General features: G+C 57.5%; 1 protein-coding gene across 3 annotated transcripts in view; it reads right to left on the bottom strand.

Annotated features, from left to right (window-relative positions):
- The window catches only part of PCSK6 (proprotein convertase subtilisin/kexin type 6), a 57,975-nt gene that overhangs the window by 25,693 nt on the left and 14,675 nt on the right, over positions 1-17,607 (bottom strand). For all 3 annotated transcript variants that reach the window (XM_054713168.1, XM_054713170.1, XM_054713169.1), the window contains exons 3-7: positions 12,575-12,685; positions 10,888-11,031; positions 9,212-9,288; positions 6,868-6,956; positions 3,890-4,062 (exon numbers count right to left, since the gene is read on the bottom strand). In XM_054713168.1, coding sequence (XP_054569143.1) covers positions 3,890-4,062; positions 6,868-6,956; positions 9,212-9,288; positions 10,888-11,031; positions 12,575-12,685 — 594 coding nt within the window. The remainder of the gene's footprint in view (positions 1-3,889; positions 4,063-6,867; positions 6,957-9,211; positions 9,289-10,887; positions 11,032-12,574; positions 12,686-17,607) is intronic.

Genomic DNA, 17,607 nt, shown 5'->3' on the forward strand with positions numbered 1-17,607 from the left:
AGAGAGAGAGAGAGAGAGAGAGAGAGGGAGGAGAGAGAGAGAGAGAGAAATATCCATGATGAGAGAGAATCATGGATCGGCTGCCTCCTGTACACCCCGCACTGGGGATGGAGCCCACAACCCTGGGCCTGTGCCCTGACCGGGAATCGAACCGTGACCTCCTGGTTCATAGGTCAACGCTCAACCACGGAGCCACGCCAGCCGGGCCAGAAGAACACTGTTGGAGCGCGAGCTACACCTGACAAGGGAGATGTCACCAGGACCCCTGGGTCCAGAGGGTGCCGAGTGCCCGTGGCGGCACTTCCATCAGCGCCGACGTGGTCAGGGTGCGGATGCCAGCCAAGGCCAGTGGCTTCCCACCTGCATAGAGCCCGTTTCTATTTATTTATTTATTTATTTTATTTTAAAAAATATATATTTTATTGATTTTTTACCGAGAGGGAGAGAGAGTTAGAAACATCCATCAGCTGCCTCCTGCACACGCCCCACTGGGGATGTGCCCACAACGAAGGCACATGCCCTTGACCGGAATCGAACCTGGGACTCTTCAGTCCGCAGGCCGACGCTCTATCCACGGAGCCACACCGGTCAGGGCTGGAGCCCGTTGTTAAGGACAAGCCCATGAAAGCGAGTCTCTGAGAGATGGCGGCAGGTCCAGGCGGGCTCCTGGTCTCACCCACGCCCACAGGACCGGTGATTCGGCACCAAAAAATCGAGGGCTCATGCCAGCCACGGGCAGCGGCTAAAGAGCAGCTCCCCCGAGACCCAGTCGGTGCAAGGGGGGGGCCTGCGGGGGGGGGGAGCGGGGGCAGGGGCAGCCAGCCCCGTCTCCGCAGGAAACCCGACCCGCGGGGCTGGTAGCTCCGGCGTCCTTGCCAAAGACCCTGCTTTCCAAACACGAGGCAGGAAACGGGTACTTACTGGCGGGCCCCGGGACGGGCCAACTTGGAGAGAAAACTGTCAGCGCGATCCTGCCACCCGCCCGGCCCGCGAGGCTCAGGGGCTGAGCGTCCGCCTACGGACCAGGAGGTCAGGGTTCGAGTCCCCATCGGGGCACGCGCCAGGGCTGCAGGCTCCAGCCCCAGGAGGGGGCGTGCAGGAGGCGGACGAATGATGATTTTCCTCTCTCATCGTGGATGTTTCTCTCTCTCTCTCTCTCTCCCCCTTCCTCTCCGGAATCAATAAAAACATATTTTAAAAAATTATTTTATAATTAAAATAAATAAGTACATTCTCTAAGTGGGCACCGTTTCCCGTAAAATTCGCGGGGCTTGCCACCCGTGAAATTCCGAGGACGAGCTAACACGAGGAGGAAGGTGCCCATCGGAGGTTCCACGGGTCCGCGGGCCAAGCGTAACGGGACCATCCGGCACGAGACCGGGTTCGTTTTCTATTTAGCTCCAAACAAGAAAATCCCTTGCGTGTGTCCAGGGCCGGCGGGATCTAACCCGCCGCCGAGGTAACATGCCCAAGGCCAGGGCCTCGAACCCGGGACCCTTTCGGTGCGCGGGCCGGCGCGCTAACCACTGGGCCACCACGGCCAGGGCCTGAGATCTCAGATCGCCAGGCATCGTCTCACGGAGAGGACGGGGGGGGGGCGGCATCAACACCACCCCGAGCACTGGCTCCCCCGGGGGCCGCGCCAGCTCCAATTTACGGATTAGGGTTAGCTCGGTTTGGGGGAGGTGCCGCCTGTCACCACGAGCCGGCGCCCGGGTGATGGAGAGGGTGGCGGGCGCGGAGTCCCGGGGCGATGAGACGTGTTTATGGCCCTTGAGGGCAGCCGCTGGTGCAGTCATGCCGGGGTGTTCCAGCATCGAGGGCTCAACCCGCACCAGGTCGGGCGGTGAAGGAGTCGGGGGCGGGGGGAGGAGGCCTGAGATCAGGAAGGAGGGGCCCTGGGTTGGGGACATTCTAAGAGATAAGTACTCCACCCTCAACACGCAAGGAAATGAATAGCACCCCGGCCGGCGTGGCTCAGTGGTTGGGTGTCGTTGACCCACGAACCAAGAGGTCACGGTTCGATTCCCGGTCAGGGCACATGCCCGGGTTGCGGGCTCCATCCCCGGTAGGGGGTGTGCCAGAGGCAGCCAAGCCATGATTCTCTCTCTCCCTCATCGTTGGTGTTTCTTTGAACAAAATAACCTGTAGGGAGTGGGCCTAAGCCGTCAGTCAGACATCCCCCGAGGGCTTGCGGACCGCGTGAGGGTGCAGGCCGGGCTGAGGGGACCCCCCCCTGAGTGCATGAATTTCGTGCGCCGGGTCTCTAGTGTATATATATCTACTGATTGATTTCAGAGAGGAAGGGAGAGAGAGAGAGAGAAACATCAATGATGAGAGAATCACGGATCGGCTGCCTCCTGCACGCCCCCTACTGGGGATCGAGCCTGCAACCCGGGCAAGTGCCCTTGATTCTCTCTCATCATGGGTGTTTCTCTCTCCCTCTCCCTTCCTCTCTCTGAAATCAATAAAATATATTTTAAAATGAATGAATGAATGAATAAGTAAATGAATAAAAGGGCCTGCCCCCTGTCCCCCACCCTGCCCCCCACCCCCTCTCTCTTCTCTCCAACAGGACAAGTCGGAGGCATTACGCTGCCTGGGATGCCTGGTTTCCTGCCTGAACCCCTGCCAGCGTCACCGGGCACTGGGGCTTGTTGGGCCACCCAGGGCCACTGGACGCTGACCACAGCCCCACGTCGGCTCCAAGAAGCTGTCCTCGCCCTGCAACCCGCCTCGCCACCCTGCTTGTTATAGCTGGGCGAGCGCCAGTCCTCCCTTCCCGCCCCCTCCCACCCCGCCTTTCTGACTCACAGGGACGCAGAGCGACGGGGATGGACCTCCCGGGAGGAGCCTGCAGCGTCCTCTGCGTCCCCCGAGCCTGCAGGCCCAGCACCCAGAGGTTTGCTCCGTTTAGGCCCTGGAGAGGTGCCACCCCCCAAGTTCTACACGTCTCGCGCTGCCTGCTGGCAGGGAGGGGGAGAAAGCAAGACCAGGACTTCCTGCCCGGCTGGCGTGGCTCAGTGATGGAGCGTCCATCTCGGAGCCAGGAGGTCAGGGTTTGATTCCCGGTCAGGGCACATGCCCGGGTTGCGGGCTCCATCCCCGGTAGGGGGCGTGCAGGAGGCAGCCCATCCATGATTCTCTCTCTCATCATTGGTGTTTCTTTGAACAAAATAACCTGTAGGCAGTGGGCCTAAGCCATCAGTCAGACATCCCCCGAGGGCTTGCAGACCACCTGAGGGTGCAGGCCGGGCTGAGGGACCCCTCCCCCTGAGTGCATGAATTTCGTGCACCAGGCCTCTAGTGTATACACTGAGTGGCCAGATTACTATGATCTATAATAATCTGGCCACTCAGTGTGTGTGTATGTATGTGTGTGTGTGTGTGTGTGTGTGTGTGTGTATTAGAGGCCCGGTGCATGAATTCGTGCATGGGTGGGGGTCCGGCCAGCCTGGCCAGGGGGAGGGGACATGGGCAGTTGGCCGGCCTGCCTGCTGGTCAAACTCCTGGTCGAGGGGACAATTTGTATATTAGCCTTTTATTATATAGGATAGACACTGAGTGGCCAGATTATTATGCGTTCAGAGATCATCATAATCTGGCCACTCAGTGTATATATTTATTGATTGATTTCAGAGAGGAGAGAGAGAGAGAGAAACATCAATGATAAGAGAGAAGCACTGATCGGCTGCCTCCTGTACGCCCCCTACTGGGGATCGAGCCCACAACCCGGGCATGTGCCCTTGACCAGGAATCAATCCGGGGACCCTTCAGTCTGTAGGCCGATGCTCTATCCACTGAACCACACCGGCCACAGGGCTGAATCCCTTTTTGGGCGACCCCCATGCCCCCCAAGCGCGGCCCGGCAGCCCTGGGTTACTCACACCTTTTTAATGCCGTACTCGAAGGCCTGCTTGGCCAGCCGGCCCGGCCCATCAACCGTCTTCCCGTCGTCGTCCGGCCCCCAGCTCGCGCTGTAAATGTCGATGTAGTTGGGCCGGACGCCCAGCGACTTGGCCTCCACCACGTCCGTCACGTCCCCGTCCAGCATGCGGATGCCTGGAAGCACAGAGGGCTCGGTGCGCGCGCGTCCCCGCTGGGGGAGCCCCCAACAGCTGGAGGGCTTGCCCGCCATCATTCTGGTTTTGTGCATTTTTTTTTTTTTTAATATATTCTTATTGCTTTCAGAGCAGGAGAGGGAGGCCGACAGAAACATCAAGGATGAGAGAGAATCATGGATCGGCTGCCTCCTGCACCCCCCCTACTGGGGATCGAGGCCACAACCCAGGCGTGCGCCCTGACCGGGAATGGAACCGTGGCCTCCTGGTTCTTAGGTCCACGCTCAACCAACGAGCCACGCCGGCTGGGCAGGAATGCCTATTATTATTTTTTAAAATATATTTTTGTTGATTTCAGAGAGGAAGGGAGAGGGATAGAGAGATAGAAACATCAATGATGAGAACCCGTGATTGGCTGCCCCCTGCACTGAAGGGGATCGAGCCCGCAACCCGGGCACGTGCCCCCGGCCAGAATCCAACCTGGGACCCTTGGGTCCGCAGGCCGACGCTCTAACCACTGAGCCACACCGGCCAGGACGGGATTGCCTATTTTTGAACAGGGAGAACGAGATGCCAGAAGACAGTCCAGAGCACGTAAAAGCACCGGACCTGACCCATTTCCCGACACCCCTCCCAATGCCTTCATGGGGGGGGGGCGGAGCGGGCGGGGTGATTGGGGAAAGGGTGAGTGATGGACGAGAAAGCAAGCCTGAGGTATTTAGGGCTTAGCGACGCTGCCAGGTCACCCGCGAAGAAAAGGTAAATATTTCCCTCGGAAACCGCTGTTCCCAGATTAGCAGGAAACGCCGACCGCTCCCTGGACACTCGAATGGGAGGCACACGGGAGAGAAAGGCCCATTGACCCTGAAGGACCAGGTACAAGAATAATCTGGGCAAAGGACTCGGGCAACCGCGTCTTTTCCCGTCTGTATTCGGATGCCTTGACGTCTTAGGGCCTGGCTGAGTCTGGAGGGACTGGCACGCCCCCCTGCCCCGCACCTCCTTCCTTCTCGCCCCCCTCCTATCGGCCAATTCCTAGAGACCTCCCCTGCCCACGTGGGTTCCTTTAGGGGCCACGCCCAACCACCTGCTCTATGGGCTCCTACACTCACACCCAGGGCACTCTCCCTCTGTCCTAGTCCCTTAGTCACCCCGCGGCCAGGCACGAGACCATGAGGCCAACCGGCCCATCCTAAACCTGCAGAACCTGCCTGGCCTGTTCCTTCCTGCAGAAACCACAGTGAGACGTCAGGCCCATGAGTTGTGTCCCTATGTTTCCCTGTGTGTGTGTGTGTGTGTGTGTGTGTCTGTGTGTGTGTGTATGCATGTGTGTGTGCGTGTGTGTGTGGTGTGGCCCCGCCTGGAGAACTCCGGGCAACAAACTGTGCAACGCCCTTGTTTCCTGACCTGCTGGTCTTACCGTTCCTAAATGAATGAAAAAAGAAAACTCTATTTAAAACAGGCCACTCCTGCCCTAGCCTGTTTAGCTCAGTGGGTAGAGCATCGGCCTAAGGACTGAAGGGTCCCGGGTTCGATTCCGGTCTGGGGCACAAACCTCGGTTGAAGGTTCAATCCCCAGCCCTGGTCTGGACCCATGTGGGAGGCCACCAATCCATGTCTCTCTCTCTCTCTCTCTCTCTCTCTCTCTCTCTCTCTCACGTTGATGTTTCTCTCTCTCTGTCTCTCCCTCTCCTTTCCACTCTCTAAAGATCAATGGAAAACTATCCTCGGGTGAGGATTAACAAACAAATAAATACATTAATAACGATCTATATACATAAAACCCTAATACGCAAATAGACCGAATGGCAGAACAACCGAACAACCAGTCGCTATGACGTGCGCAGACCACCAGGGGGCGTGTGCGGAACATGGCGGGCGTCGGCCGCAGCGGGATGGTGGAGCGGGTGAGCGGGGGCGCCAGACCAAGGCGGGGCGCCGTCGCTGTCATCAGGGCGAGCCTCTGGTGGTTACTGAACATTCTTTGCTCCCGCGCGCCGTGGTCCCGCCCAGTGCTCGCACCCGCTGCCAGCGCCGGCCCCACTCGCACCCGCTGCCGGCACCCGGCACCAGCCTGGCTTGCTTGAGGCTGTCAGCGGGTGCCCCGATCGCCCCTGAGGGCTTCTCCACCTCCCCCTGCTCCTGAGGGGCGATCGGGGCAGCAGCCACTGCTCGCAGCCGCTGACAGCCAGGGGACCGGGGCCTGTGGCAGGAGGGGCCGGGTGGGGCACAATGGATGGGCCGAGACCCGTTCCTGTGCCCACGGCAATCCCGCGGCCCACAGTTCCTTTCAAGGTGCACGAATCCGTGCACTCGGCCCCTAGTAACAACAGTAAAACAGTTCACTCCTCGCCTGGCAGCAGGGGCTCGGTAGTGAAGCTTCGACCTGTGAACCAGGAGGTTGTGCTTTGATTCCGGGTCAGGTTGCACTGCGGCTCGATCCCCAGTAGGGGGCGTGCAGGAGGCAGCCCATCCATGATTCTCTCTCATCATGGATGTTTCCATCTCTCTCCCCCTCTCCCTTCCTCTCTGAAATCAATAAAAAAATATGTATAAAAAAATAAAATTTAAAAAAGGTGCCTTTCTGATGAAAGCCATGATAACGTTCCAGGCAAAACCCTCCCTCCGGCCCCCATGGCTGTGTGGGGCTGCCTGGCTGTGGTCAGCCTGCCCAAGGCTTCAGGCCCTGGGGTCTGACACAGCCAGCCGAGGCCAACAGAGGTGCAGCTGCCGAGACCCCCCAGAATGGGACGCCCTGGCCCCCTGCCCGGCCCAGAAGCTCCCAGCCCCACGCCCCGGGCCTTACCTCCGATTTTCGCGTTGTACGCGATGCCCACGATGCAGTAGGAGTTGTTGGCAGAGGCAGCCACTTCGCCTGCGCAGCGCGTGCCGTGCCTGAAACAAAAGGCGAGACGCAGTGAGGACGCGGCCCGGCAATTTGGGGGAGTTTGGGGCATTGCTCAGGCCTCCTGCAGGGAGCGGTCACCATCCCCCAGTCTGGGAAGGACATGGAAGCTCGTTTCCCGCCTCTCCCGACCCCATGAACCCGGGAGGGAGGTCACACCAGCCTTGGCACAGCCCCGGGCGCCCTGTCCTTCCACAGCTGCCGGCGAGGAGGCCTGCCCGTGACCTGGGAAATGGCTCAGGCGTCGAATCTTCCTTTATCCCACATCGGAGAGGGGCAGTTAGGAGTGACCAGGCCAGCAGGGGTGGGCAGTTAGGGGCAACCAGGCAGGCAGGCAGGCAGGTGAGCGATTAGGAGCCAGCGGTCCAGGATTGTGAGAGGGATGTCCGACGGCCCGTTTACGCCCGATCCCCGGCATCGGGCCTAAACAAACCGGCCGTCGGACATCCCCCGAGGGGTCCCGGATTGGAGAGGGTGCAGGCTGGGCTGAGGGACAACCCCCTCCAGTGCACAAATTTCATGCACTGGGCCTCTAGTAAAAATATATTTAAGAAGAAAAAAAAAAAAGAATACTTCTGGACCCAGCCGGTTTGGCTCAGTAGATAGAGCATCAGCCTGAAGGACCGCAGGCTTGATCCCCGACCCTGGTCCGGGCAGGAGACAACCAATCGGTGTCTCTCTCTCTCTCTCTCTCTCTCCCTCTCTCCTTCCTCCCTCTTTTCCACTCTCTCTAAAAATCAATGAAAAGATATCCTTGGGTGAGAATTAACCACAAATGAGGACTTATGTCTCGTGCCTGCTGTACCTGCCACCCCCACGCTCACCCCACACGGCCCTCCTGCCATTCCCACGCCACTGAAGCAGGAGCTGAAGGAAAACGCTCCCCGTGGAGCGCCCCACCCCCGCGGAGGAACTAGGGAGAAACCGCCGGAAAAACAAACTGCTTACCCCCTCCCTCCCCCCGCCGTGACCCCACCCGCCACGGTGCTGGCCGCTCCGTTCCTCCTCCGAGAACAGCGCCTCTTTGAGAAGTGTTCCCCAGGGGACCAGACGCAGGGATGCCCGTGTAAAGCCGCCTTTAAAAATAGCCGGGGCCTGCGCGCCCTGGACCCAAGTCCTCCCTCCTCCGCCCCACGCCCGGCTGCGCACGGGGTCACGCCGCTCAGGGTCTGTCGCGCCCCGGATGAACCCCGCCCGGCCAAGGTCACTCACTACGTGGTGGTGTCTGGGTCATGCCTCTCTGCCCTGTGGACGGGTGTGAGGCTGGGAATCGAGGCGCCCTGCACCCCAGGCGGGCTCCCTGCGGCGCGGGAAAGGGCACCTTGGGATGTGAGGCAGGGACGGCAGTCCCCGGGCCGGGCCGCCGCGGGTTCCCGGAGCTGCCACACCTCCCTGCTCGGTGCCAGGTGGGCACCGGCCTCTGCCCCGCGGAATCGAATCCACCGCAAAGGGAAATGGGAGCGTGGGCAGGACGCACGCTGGCCCACGTCCGCCGGGTCAGCAGCGGGGAAGAGAGAAAGGGCTTCTGTCCTTCCCTGTGAACATTTTTGGAAGAACGCAAACGAGGCTCAGGCGTGGGGCGCCCTGACAGGGAGAGGACAAGCAGGACGTCGCACAGAGCAGGTCGGAGCAGCTGGACTCCGACCCCGGGGCTGCCATGGACGGCGCCCAAGTCACCTGACGCCTCCCCCTTCGTCAGCAGAGATGGCGACAACCATGTTGTGTGTTTTCTTTTAATCTATTTCTCTTTCTAAAAAATATATGTTATTGATTTCTTACAGAGAGGAAGGGAGAGGGAGAGAGAGTTAGAAACATCGATGGGAGAGAAACATCCATCAGCTGCCTCCTGCACGCCCCCCACTGGGGATGTGCCCGCAACCAAGGTACGTGCCCTTGACCGGAATCGAACCCGGGACCCTTCAGTCCGCAGGCCGACGCTCTAGCCACTGAGCCACACCGGTTAGGGCTAAATATATTTCTTATTGATTTCAGAGAGGAAGGGAGAGGGAGAGAGAGAGAGTGAGAAACACCAATGATGAGAGAGACTCATGGATAGCTGCCTCCTGCACGCCCCCTACTGGGGATCGAGCCTGGAACTCAGACATGTGCCCTGACCGGGAATCGAACCGTGACCTCCTGGCTTGTAGGTTGACACTCAAGCACGGAGCCACGCCGGCCGGCTGAGCCCTGCTATGGGCCATTTCAAGGGACAGGGACGGCAGGAACGAGGGTCCGAGAGACGTACTTGTTTTCGTTGCTGGCGTCATAGCGTGGCGACGGGTCATAATCGTTTCCGTTGACGTCGTAACTTGCGTAGGAATCCTACGGGATTAAACCTTAGTGAGCGGAGAGGTGTGGCACAGATGTAGCAACCCTGCCCACGTTATTACTGCACCTCCATTGGAAAACAGAGGAAACGACGTACTTGGTACTCCGTCCCTCTAACTGTCACCTTATCTATGTTTCCTTTCTTTCTATTTTTTTTTAACTGAATTTATCGGGGTGACATCCTATATAATAAAGAGCTAATATGCAAATTAACCCTCATGCCCTTACAAGACGGCTGCCTATGACCAGGCCGGCAGGGGGTTAGTGAGGGGCGACCCAACAACTGAACAAGCAGGCTGTGTGGGGCAACCAGGCCGGCAGGGGGGTTAGTGAGGGGCGACCAGGCCAGCGGGGGGGGGGGGGGGAGTAGTAAGGGGCAATCAGGCCGGCAGGCAAAAGTGGTTAGGGGCAATCAGGCAGGCAGGCAGGTGAGCGATTAGGAGCCAGCGGTCCTGGATTGTGAGAGGGATGTCCGACTGCCCGTTTAGGGCCTAAACCGGCAGTCAGACATCCCTCGAGGGGTCCCAGATTGGAGAGGGTGCAGGCTGGGCTGAGGGACACACACACACCCACCCATGCACAAATTTCATGCACCAGGCCTCTAGTCTATATAATAAAAGCCTAAGCGACCGTTACAGCAGAACAACCAGAACAACCGGTCGCTATGATGTGCACTGACCACCAGAGGGCAGATACTCAATGCAGGAGCTGCCCCCTGGTGGTCAGTGTGCTCCCACAGGGGGAGCGCCGCTCAGCCAGAAGCCGGGCTCACGGCTGGCGAGTGCAGCGGCGGTGGCGGGAGCCTCTCTCGCCTCTGCTGCAGGCGGGCAGTAAGGAGTGAGGGGTCCCAGACTGTGAGAGAGATGTCTGACTGCTGGCTTAGGCCTAGGGGGATTGGGCCTAAGCCGGCAGGCAGACATCCCCCGAGGGGTCCTGGACTGTGAGAGGGAGCAGGCCGGGCTGAGGGACGGCCCCCCCCCCCCGGCAGTGCACGAATTTTGTGCACCGGGCCTCTAGTTGGTCAATAAAATTACATAGGTTTCAGATGTACAAATCTATAATGCATCATTTTTATTTAGGGTTTCCACAAAAAAAATGTATACACATACTTTGAGTAATAATAAAGGCGGTGTTTACGAAAGTACATTTCACTTTCAAAATTGAGCTATCAGTCCTGGTCGACACGGCTCAGTGGTTGAGCATCAACCTATGAACCAGGGGGTCAAAGTTCGATTCCCAGTCAGGGCATAGGCCCGGGTTGCAGGCTCAACCCTAGTAAAGGGCACACAGTAGGCAGCCGATCCATGATTCTCTCTCATCATTGATGTCTCTCTCTCTCTCTCTTCCTCTCTTCCTCTCTGAAATCAATAAATACATTTAAAAAAATAGAAATAAAAAATACTTTGTCAGCAATAGACTTTAAAAACGAAAAAAAAAAAAAAAAAAAAAGAACAACAACAAAAAAAGAAACTCATACCATGACAGTATTTATTGGGGGGAGAATCCGTGGACAAGGGGACCTGGGCAGTTCCCACGCAGGGGTCCCCCGTGCTGATTTGATGACGCGCACGTCAACGCCACGGCTCGACTCACGTAATTGGGGGCCAGGTCCGGGTGGTTCCTCTCGATGCCGTCATCCAAGATGGTGACCACCACGTTCTTCCCCGTGTAGCCTCGCTTCCACGCCGCCTGCACGTTCATTTCCGAGCGGCAGCGGCTGTGCTTGTCCCCGCAGTGCTGTGCGGAAAGACACACGGACAGTCCTGACCCAGGACGGACACAGAGCCAGACCCAGCACGGGCACCCCGTGCAGATCAGAGGAAACGCTCTCTCATCGATGTTTCTAACTCTCTTTCCCTCTCCCTTCCTCTCTGTAAAAAATCAATAAAGTACATTAAACAAACAAACAAAAAAAAGATTATGGATATTCTTTAAAAAAAGAGAGAATTCACACCTAGCTGGTTTGGGTCAGTGGACAGAGCGTCTGACTGTGGACCAAAGGGTCCTGGGTTCGAGTCTAGTCAAGGGCACATGCCCGGGTTGTGGGCTCGATCCGAAGTAGGGGGCGTGCAGAAGGCAGCCGATCCATGATTCTCTCTCACCATGGATGTTTCTCTCTCTCCCTCTCCTTTCCTCTCTGAAATAAAAATAAAATTAATATCCTATATAATAAAAGTGTAATATGCAAATCGACTGAACAGCGGAACAACCGGTCGCTATGATGCGCACTGACCACCAGGGAGCAGACGCTCAACGCAGGAGCTGCCCCTGGTGGTCAGTGGGCTCCCACAGGGGGAGCGCCGCTCAGCCAGAAGCCAGGCTCACGGCTGGCAAGCGCAGCGGCGGTGGTGGGAGCCTCTCCCGCCTCCGTGGCAGCGCTAAGGATGTCCGACTGACGGCTTAGGCCCGTTCCCTGCGGGCAGTGGGCCTAAGCCGTCAGTGGGACATCCCCGAGGGCTCCCAGACTGTGAAAAGGTGCAGGCCATGCCCTAACCGGTTTGGCTCAGTGGATAGAGCGTTGGCCTGTGGACTGAAGGGTCCCAGGTTCGATTCCGGTCAAGGGCATGTACCTTGGTTGCGGGCACATCCCCAGTAGGAGGTGTGCAGGAGGCAGCTGATGGATGATTCTCTGTCATCGATGTTTCTAACTCTCTCTCCCTCTCCCTTCCTCTCTGTAAAAAAATCAATAAAATATATATATATATTATATTTTTTTTTAAATATATTTTATTGATTTTTTACAGAGAGGAAGAGAGAGGATAGAGAGTTAGAAACATCGATGAGAGAGAAACATCGATCAGCTGCCTCTTGCACACCCGCCGCTGGGGATGTGCCCGCAACCAAATCGAACATGCCCTTGACCGGAATCGAACCTGGGACCCTTGAGTCCGCAGGCCGACGCTCTACCCACTGAGCCAAACCGGTTTCGGCTATATTTTTTTTTAAAAAGAAAGCAAAGAAAAGGTGCAGGCCAGGCTGAGGGACCCCCCTCCCCCACCCCCGAGTGCACAAACGCCATGCACCGGGCCTCTAATACGGCGGTCGCCAACCTTTCGGACCTCACGGACCACCAGGGGTCCGCAGACCAACAGTTGCTGACCGCTGTTCTAGTACGAAAATAATTCACAGGAAAGCGTGGGCCGCCCAGCCCAGCCCAGCGTGGAAAGAAGTGCTTTCCGCCCGAGAGGAAGGGCGTCTGTCTGGCGTCACCGTGCGGACTCAGCGTTGGGGGAAACAAAACCCATCCCAGAAGCAGGGCCCCCCGCGAACCCCCACTCACCAGGTACCACATGCTGGACCAAATGGGGTCGTTGAAGTGAAGGGCCTGGGGGTCGCTGCGCACCTGCCTCTTCACCCTGCGTTTGACCTCCTGCTGTTGGAGCCATTTCACCTGTTGGGGGGAAAACACAGGGACAATATATACTTATTTATTTATTTGATATATGTGTACGGATTGCAGAGAGGAAGGGAGAAGGGGGGAGAGAGAGAAACATCCATGAGGAGAGAGAACCATGGATCGGCGGCCTCCTGCACGCCCCCTACTGGGGGGATCAAGCCCACAACCCGGGCCTGTGCCCTGACCGGGAATCGAACTGTGACCTCCTGGTTCCTAGGTCAATGCTCAACCACGGAGCCACTCAGGCCGGGCGCAGCTTTAGGATTTATTTTACGTGATCTCCCGATGTTGTGCAGCTTCTGCATGGGTGCTACGGGAGGGTGTGCTTCTCATGAGTATCTGTGTCCTCTTCGATGTCTTCCCTGGTAAGTTCCAAGGAGACGTTTTTAAAAAATATATATTTTATTGGTTTTTTACAGAGAGGAAGGGAGAGGAATAGAGTTAGAAACATCGATGAGAGAGAAACATCCATCAGCTGCCTCCTGCACACCCCCGACTGGGGATGTGCCCACAACCAAGGTCCATGCCCTTGACCGGAATCGAACCCGGGACCTCTCAGTCCGCAGGCCGACACTCTGTCCACTGAGCCACAGCGGTCAGGGCCCAAGGAGACATTTTCACGTCAAAGGCACCACGGTTGGAACAATGACAACTTGTCTGTGTACGTGGAGGCTCTGAGATCCTCCCTCTGCCCCCAGCCCAGGACCCGGTGCGCCGACCCCACGATTGGCCCGGTCACTCTCTGTCCCCCGGCCTGGACTTGCCAAGAACTCCTTGTTCCTTGGCATGTCCCACGGGGCGAGCGCACGGAACCACCCGGCAACATCCCAGCGGCGGTGCGTGGGGAGACCTGCTCGCCTGTTGCCTTATTACGAGGAGGAACCCGAGCTCCAATGAAACGCCGCGGGCAAAGTCCCCTGTTACGGAACAGCACGGCCGCTCCAGTCCTGGAAGCCAACATGTTGCAACCCCGGAGAAGGAAAGCGCGAAAAGAGCCCTCGCCGGTGTGGCTCAGTGGATAGAGCGTCAGCCCATGGACAGAAGGATCCCGGGTTCGATTCCAGTCAAGGGCATGTACCTGGGTTGCAGGCTCAAGCCCTGGTCCGGGTCGGGGCCTATGTGTGGGAGGCAACCAATAGATGTGTCTCTCTCACATCAATGTGTCTCTCTGTCTCTCCCCATCTCCCTTCCACTCTCTCTAAAAACCAATGGAGCCCTGACCGGTGTGGCTCAGTGGATAGAGCGTCAGTTTGCGGACTGAAGGATCCCGGGTTCAATTCCGGTCAAGGGCATGTACCTTGACTGCGGGCACATCCCCAGTAGGGGTTGTGCAGGAGGCAGCTCATCGATGTTTCTCTCTCATCAATGTTTCTAACTCTCTCTCCCTCTTCCTTCCTCTCTGTGAAAAATCAATAAAATATATTTTTAAAAAATAATAAAATAAATAAAAATAAAATAAAAACCAACGGGAAAATATCCTTGAGTGAGGATTCACACACACACACACACACACACACACACACACACACAAAGGCTCAGTGGAAATCGCTGAAATGAAGGCTTGAGCCCGGCCGGCATGGCTCAGTGGTTAGAGTGTCGACCTAGGAACCAGGAGGTCCCGGTTCCATTCCTGGACAGGGGCACATGCCTGGGTTGCGGGCTCCATCCCCAATAGGGGGTGTGCAGGAGGCAGCTGATCCACGATTCTCTCTCATCACTGATGTTTCTATCCCTCCCTCTGCCTCTCCCTTCTTCTCTGACATCAATAAAAATACATTTAACACGAAGCCTCGGGCTGGAGGCTCCCACGGCCCCGGAGGAGCCGCCGAATAACATCTTTATCTTTCTATTTCTGTCATCCATCTGGCCGGGAGCTGCAAGGGCGGGCCCAGGCTGAGCCGGAATCATCACCCTGAAATGTGAGGGCTGGGGGACACAGGCAGAGCAGCCTCGGACCGACCGAAGGCCAGCTTGGAAGGGAATCAGAACGAGTAATTTCAGAAAAATGCGGGAGGCCTCACCGTCATTGGCCGGCGCCTGGGTAACGTCCGCCCTTCTCCAGACGTTTGGCCCAGGGACAAGCTGAAAACAAATGCTTCCAGTCTGCCTCAATGACAGGCTCTGGAGCAAGCCCAGCGGCCGGTCCTGGGCCCTCAGCGCGGCCAGCTGTCCTCCCGAGGAAGGGGCCGGTGTGCGCAGTGGTTAGCGCCCTGGCCCACGCACGGAAGGGTCCCGGGTTCCATTCCTGCCTCAAGGGCACGTACCTGGGTTGCAGGTCTGATTCCCGGCCCAGGTCAGGGTGCGTGCATGAGGCAACCCATCAATGTGTCTCTCGCACATCAATGTTTCTCTCACTCTCTCTCTCTCTCTCTCTGCCTCTCTTCCACTCTCTCTAAAAATCAATGAAAATAATATCCTCCGGTCAGGATTTAAAAAAAAACACACACACAAAGAAAGAACTTCAAGCCCAGTGGGTGTGGCTCAGTGGTTGAGCCTCAACCTATGAACCAGGAGGTCACGGTTCGATTCCCGGTCACGGCACATGCTCGGGTTGTGGGCTCCATCCATAGTGTGGGGTGTGCAGGAGGCTGCCGATCCATGATTCTCTCTCATCACTGATGTTTCTCTCTTTTTCTCCCTCTCCTTTCCTCTCTCTAAACATGAATTTAAGAAAAGGAAGTACGTGTAGCAAACTGGCCTTTTACATTATTTATTTATTTATTTTTAAATACATTTTTATTGATTTCAGAGAAGAAGGGAGAGGGAGAGATAGAAACATCAACGATGAAAGAGAATCACTGATCGGCTTCCACCTGGTAGGGAGGGAGCCAGCAACCCGGGCATGTGCCCTTGACCGGGAATCAAACCTGGGACCCATCCGTCTGCAGGCCGACGCTCTATCCACTGAGCCACACCGGCTAGCGCAAGGCCTTTTAACTCTGATTTTATGTCTTACCATTTTGGCAAAAACAAGGGAAAGTAATTAAGGGTGTAAGGAGGACCGGTGACGAAGGCTGTCTGAACTCTTCCTCCTCCTCTTACGTTAGCGAAAGGACGTACGATCAGTACTTCTGGGAGGTGGAGGGGGGGGGGCGGGGGGGGCACTGAAAATTCCATCCCTTTTCCAGGCACTTGGTGCACACAATGGGGCCGGCAGCTCATTAAGATGAAATGCTGCCTGCGTCCGACCGACCGTTACCCTCGGCGCCATCGCATTCATTTCCAGTTCGGTCATTCCCGCACGCGGGCCACGTGGCGTCCCCAAGCCCCTCCATCATATTCCGTGGCCTTTTCCCTTCCATACCCCTGTGAACCACTCAGCGCTCCAAATGAGACGCGGGTGCAGAAGAGGCTCGGCGGCCCTGGCCGGTGTGGCTCCGTGGATAGAGCGCCGGCCCGCAGACGGAAGGGTCCTGGGTTCGATTCCGGTCAAGGGCAGGTACCTTGGTTGCAGGCTCGGTCCCCCGGCCCCAGTCGGGGCACCTACCGGAGGCAACCCATCAGTGTGTCTCTCTCACGTCGATGTTTCTCTCTCTCTCTCTCTGAAATCGGAAGAGGAAGAGGAAGAAGAGGAAGAAGAAGAAGAATTCGTCCTGTAGAAAAGGGATGTCTATTGGAGAAAACCTAAGTGGCACGGCCTTTGCCTACGAAATCTTTCCTTACTCTCACCTCCTTCCTTCCGGGACACAGCTGGCTCTATTTTGCCCACACACGCAAACTGAATACAGTATTTTACTTTATTTTTTAATATATTTTATTAAATTGATTTCAGAGAGGAAGGGAGAGGGACAGAGAGAGAAACATCCACGATGAGAGAGAATCCTTGATCGGCTGCTTCCTGCACGCCCCACACTGGGGATCGAGCCGGTAACCCGGGCGTGATTCTCTCTCATCACAGATGTTCCTGTCTCTCTCTCCCTCTCCCTTCCTCTCTGAAATCAATAAAAATATATTTAAAAACAAAAACAAAACAGCCAGGGTCCCGGGCCCGGGTGAGGCCACGCGCCCCTGGGTCCGGGTGAAGCTGGATCCCGGGTCCGGGTGAGGCCGTGTGCCCCTGGATCCGGGTGAGGCTGGGTCCCGGGCCCGGGTGAGGCCACGCGCCCCTGGGTCCGGGTGAAGCTGGATCCCGGGTCCGGGTGAGGCCGTGTGCCCCTGGATCCGGGTGAGGCTGGGTCCCGGGTCCGGGTGAGGCCACGCGCCCCTAGGTCCGGGTGAGGCCACGCACCCCTGGGTCTGGGAGAGGCCACGCGCCCCTGGGTCCCGGTGAGGCCACGCGCCCCTGGGTCCGGGTGAAGCTGGATCCCGGGTCCGGGTGAGGCAATGAGCCCCTGGATCCGGGTGAGGCTGGGTCCCGGGCCTGGGTGAGGCCGTGCGCCCCTGGATCCGGGTGAGGCCACGCGTCCCTGGGTCCGGGTGAGGCCTTGAGCCCCTGGGTCCGGGTGAAGCTGGATCCCGGGTCTGGGTGAGGCCGTGTGCCCCTGGATCCGAGTGAGGCTGGGACCCGGGTCCAGGTGAGGCCGCGCGCCCCTGGGTCCGGGTGAGGCCACACGCCCCTGGGTCTGGGTGAAGCTGGATCCCGAATCCGGGTGAGGCCTCGCGCCCCTGGGTCTGGGTGAAGCTGGATCCCGGGTCCGGGTGAGGCCACGCGCCCCTGGGTCTGGGTTAGGCCACGTGCCCCTGAGTCCGGGTGAAGCCGTGCCCCTGGGTCCGGCCGAGACCAAACCAGAGGGAGTCGGACCTGCATTACCACCATTTGTCCACCATCCAGAGCTGAGGGGTCAGTGCTGACATGTACACATAAGGAACTGGTGGATACTGAAAATGGGTCTCAAAAGAACTGTTGGTCCAGAAAGAAACTCACTACAGACTGATTCATCTGCCTGTCAGCATAACTATTATTGCTCGTCTCACAT

The sequence above is a fragment of the Eptesicus fuscus genome, chromosome 25 (genome assembly GCF_027574615.1).
Source record: "Eptesicus fuscus isolate TK198812 chromosome 25, DD_ASM_mEF_20220401, whole genome shotgun sequence".
NCBI lineage: Eukaryota > Metazoa > Chordata > Mammalia > Chiroptera > Vespertilionidae > Eptesicus > Eptesicus fuscus.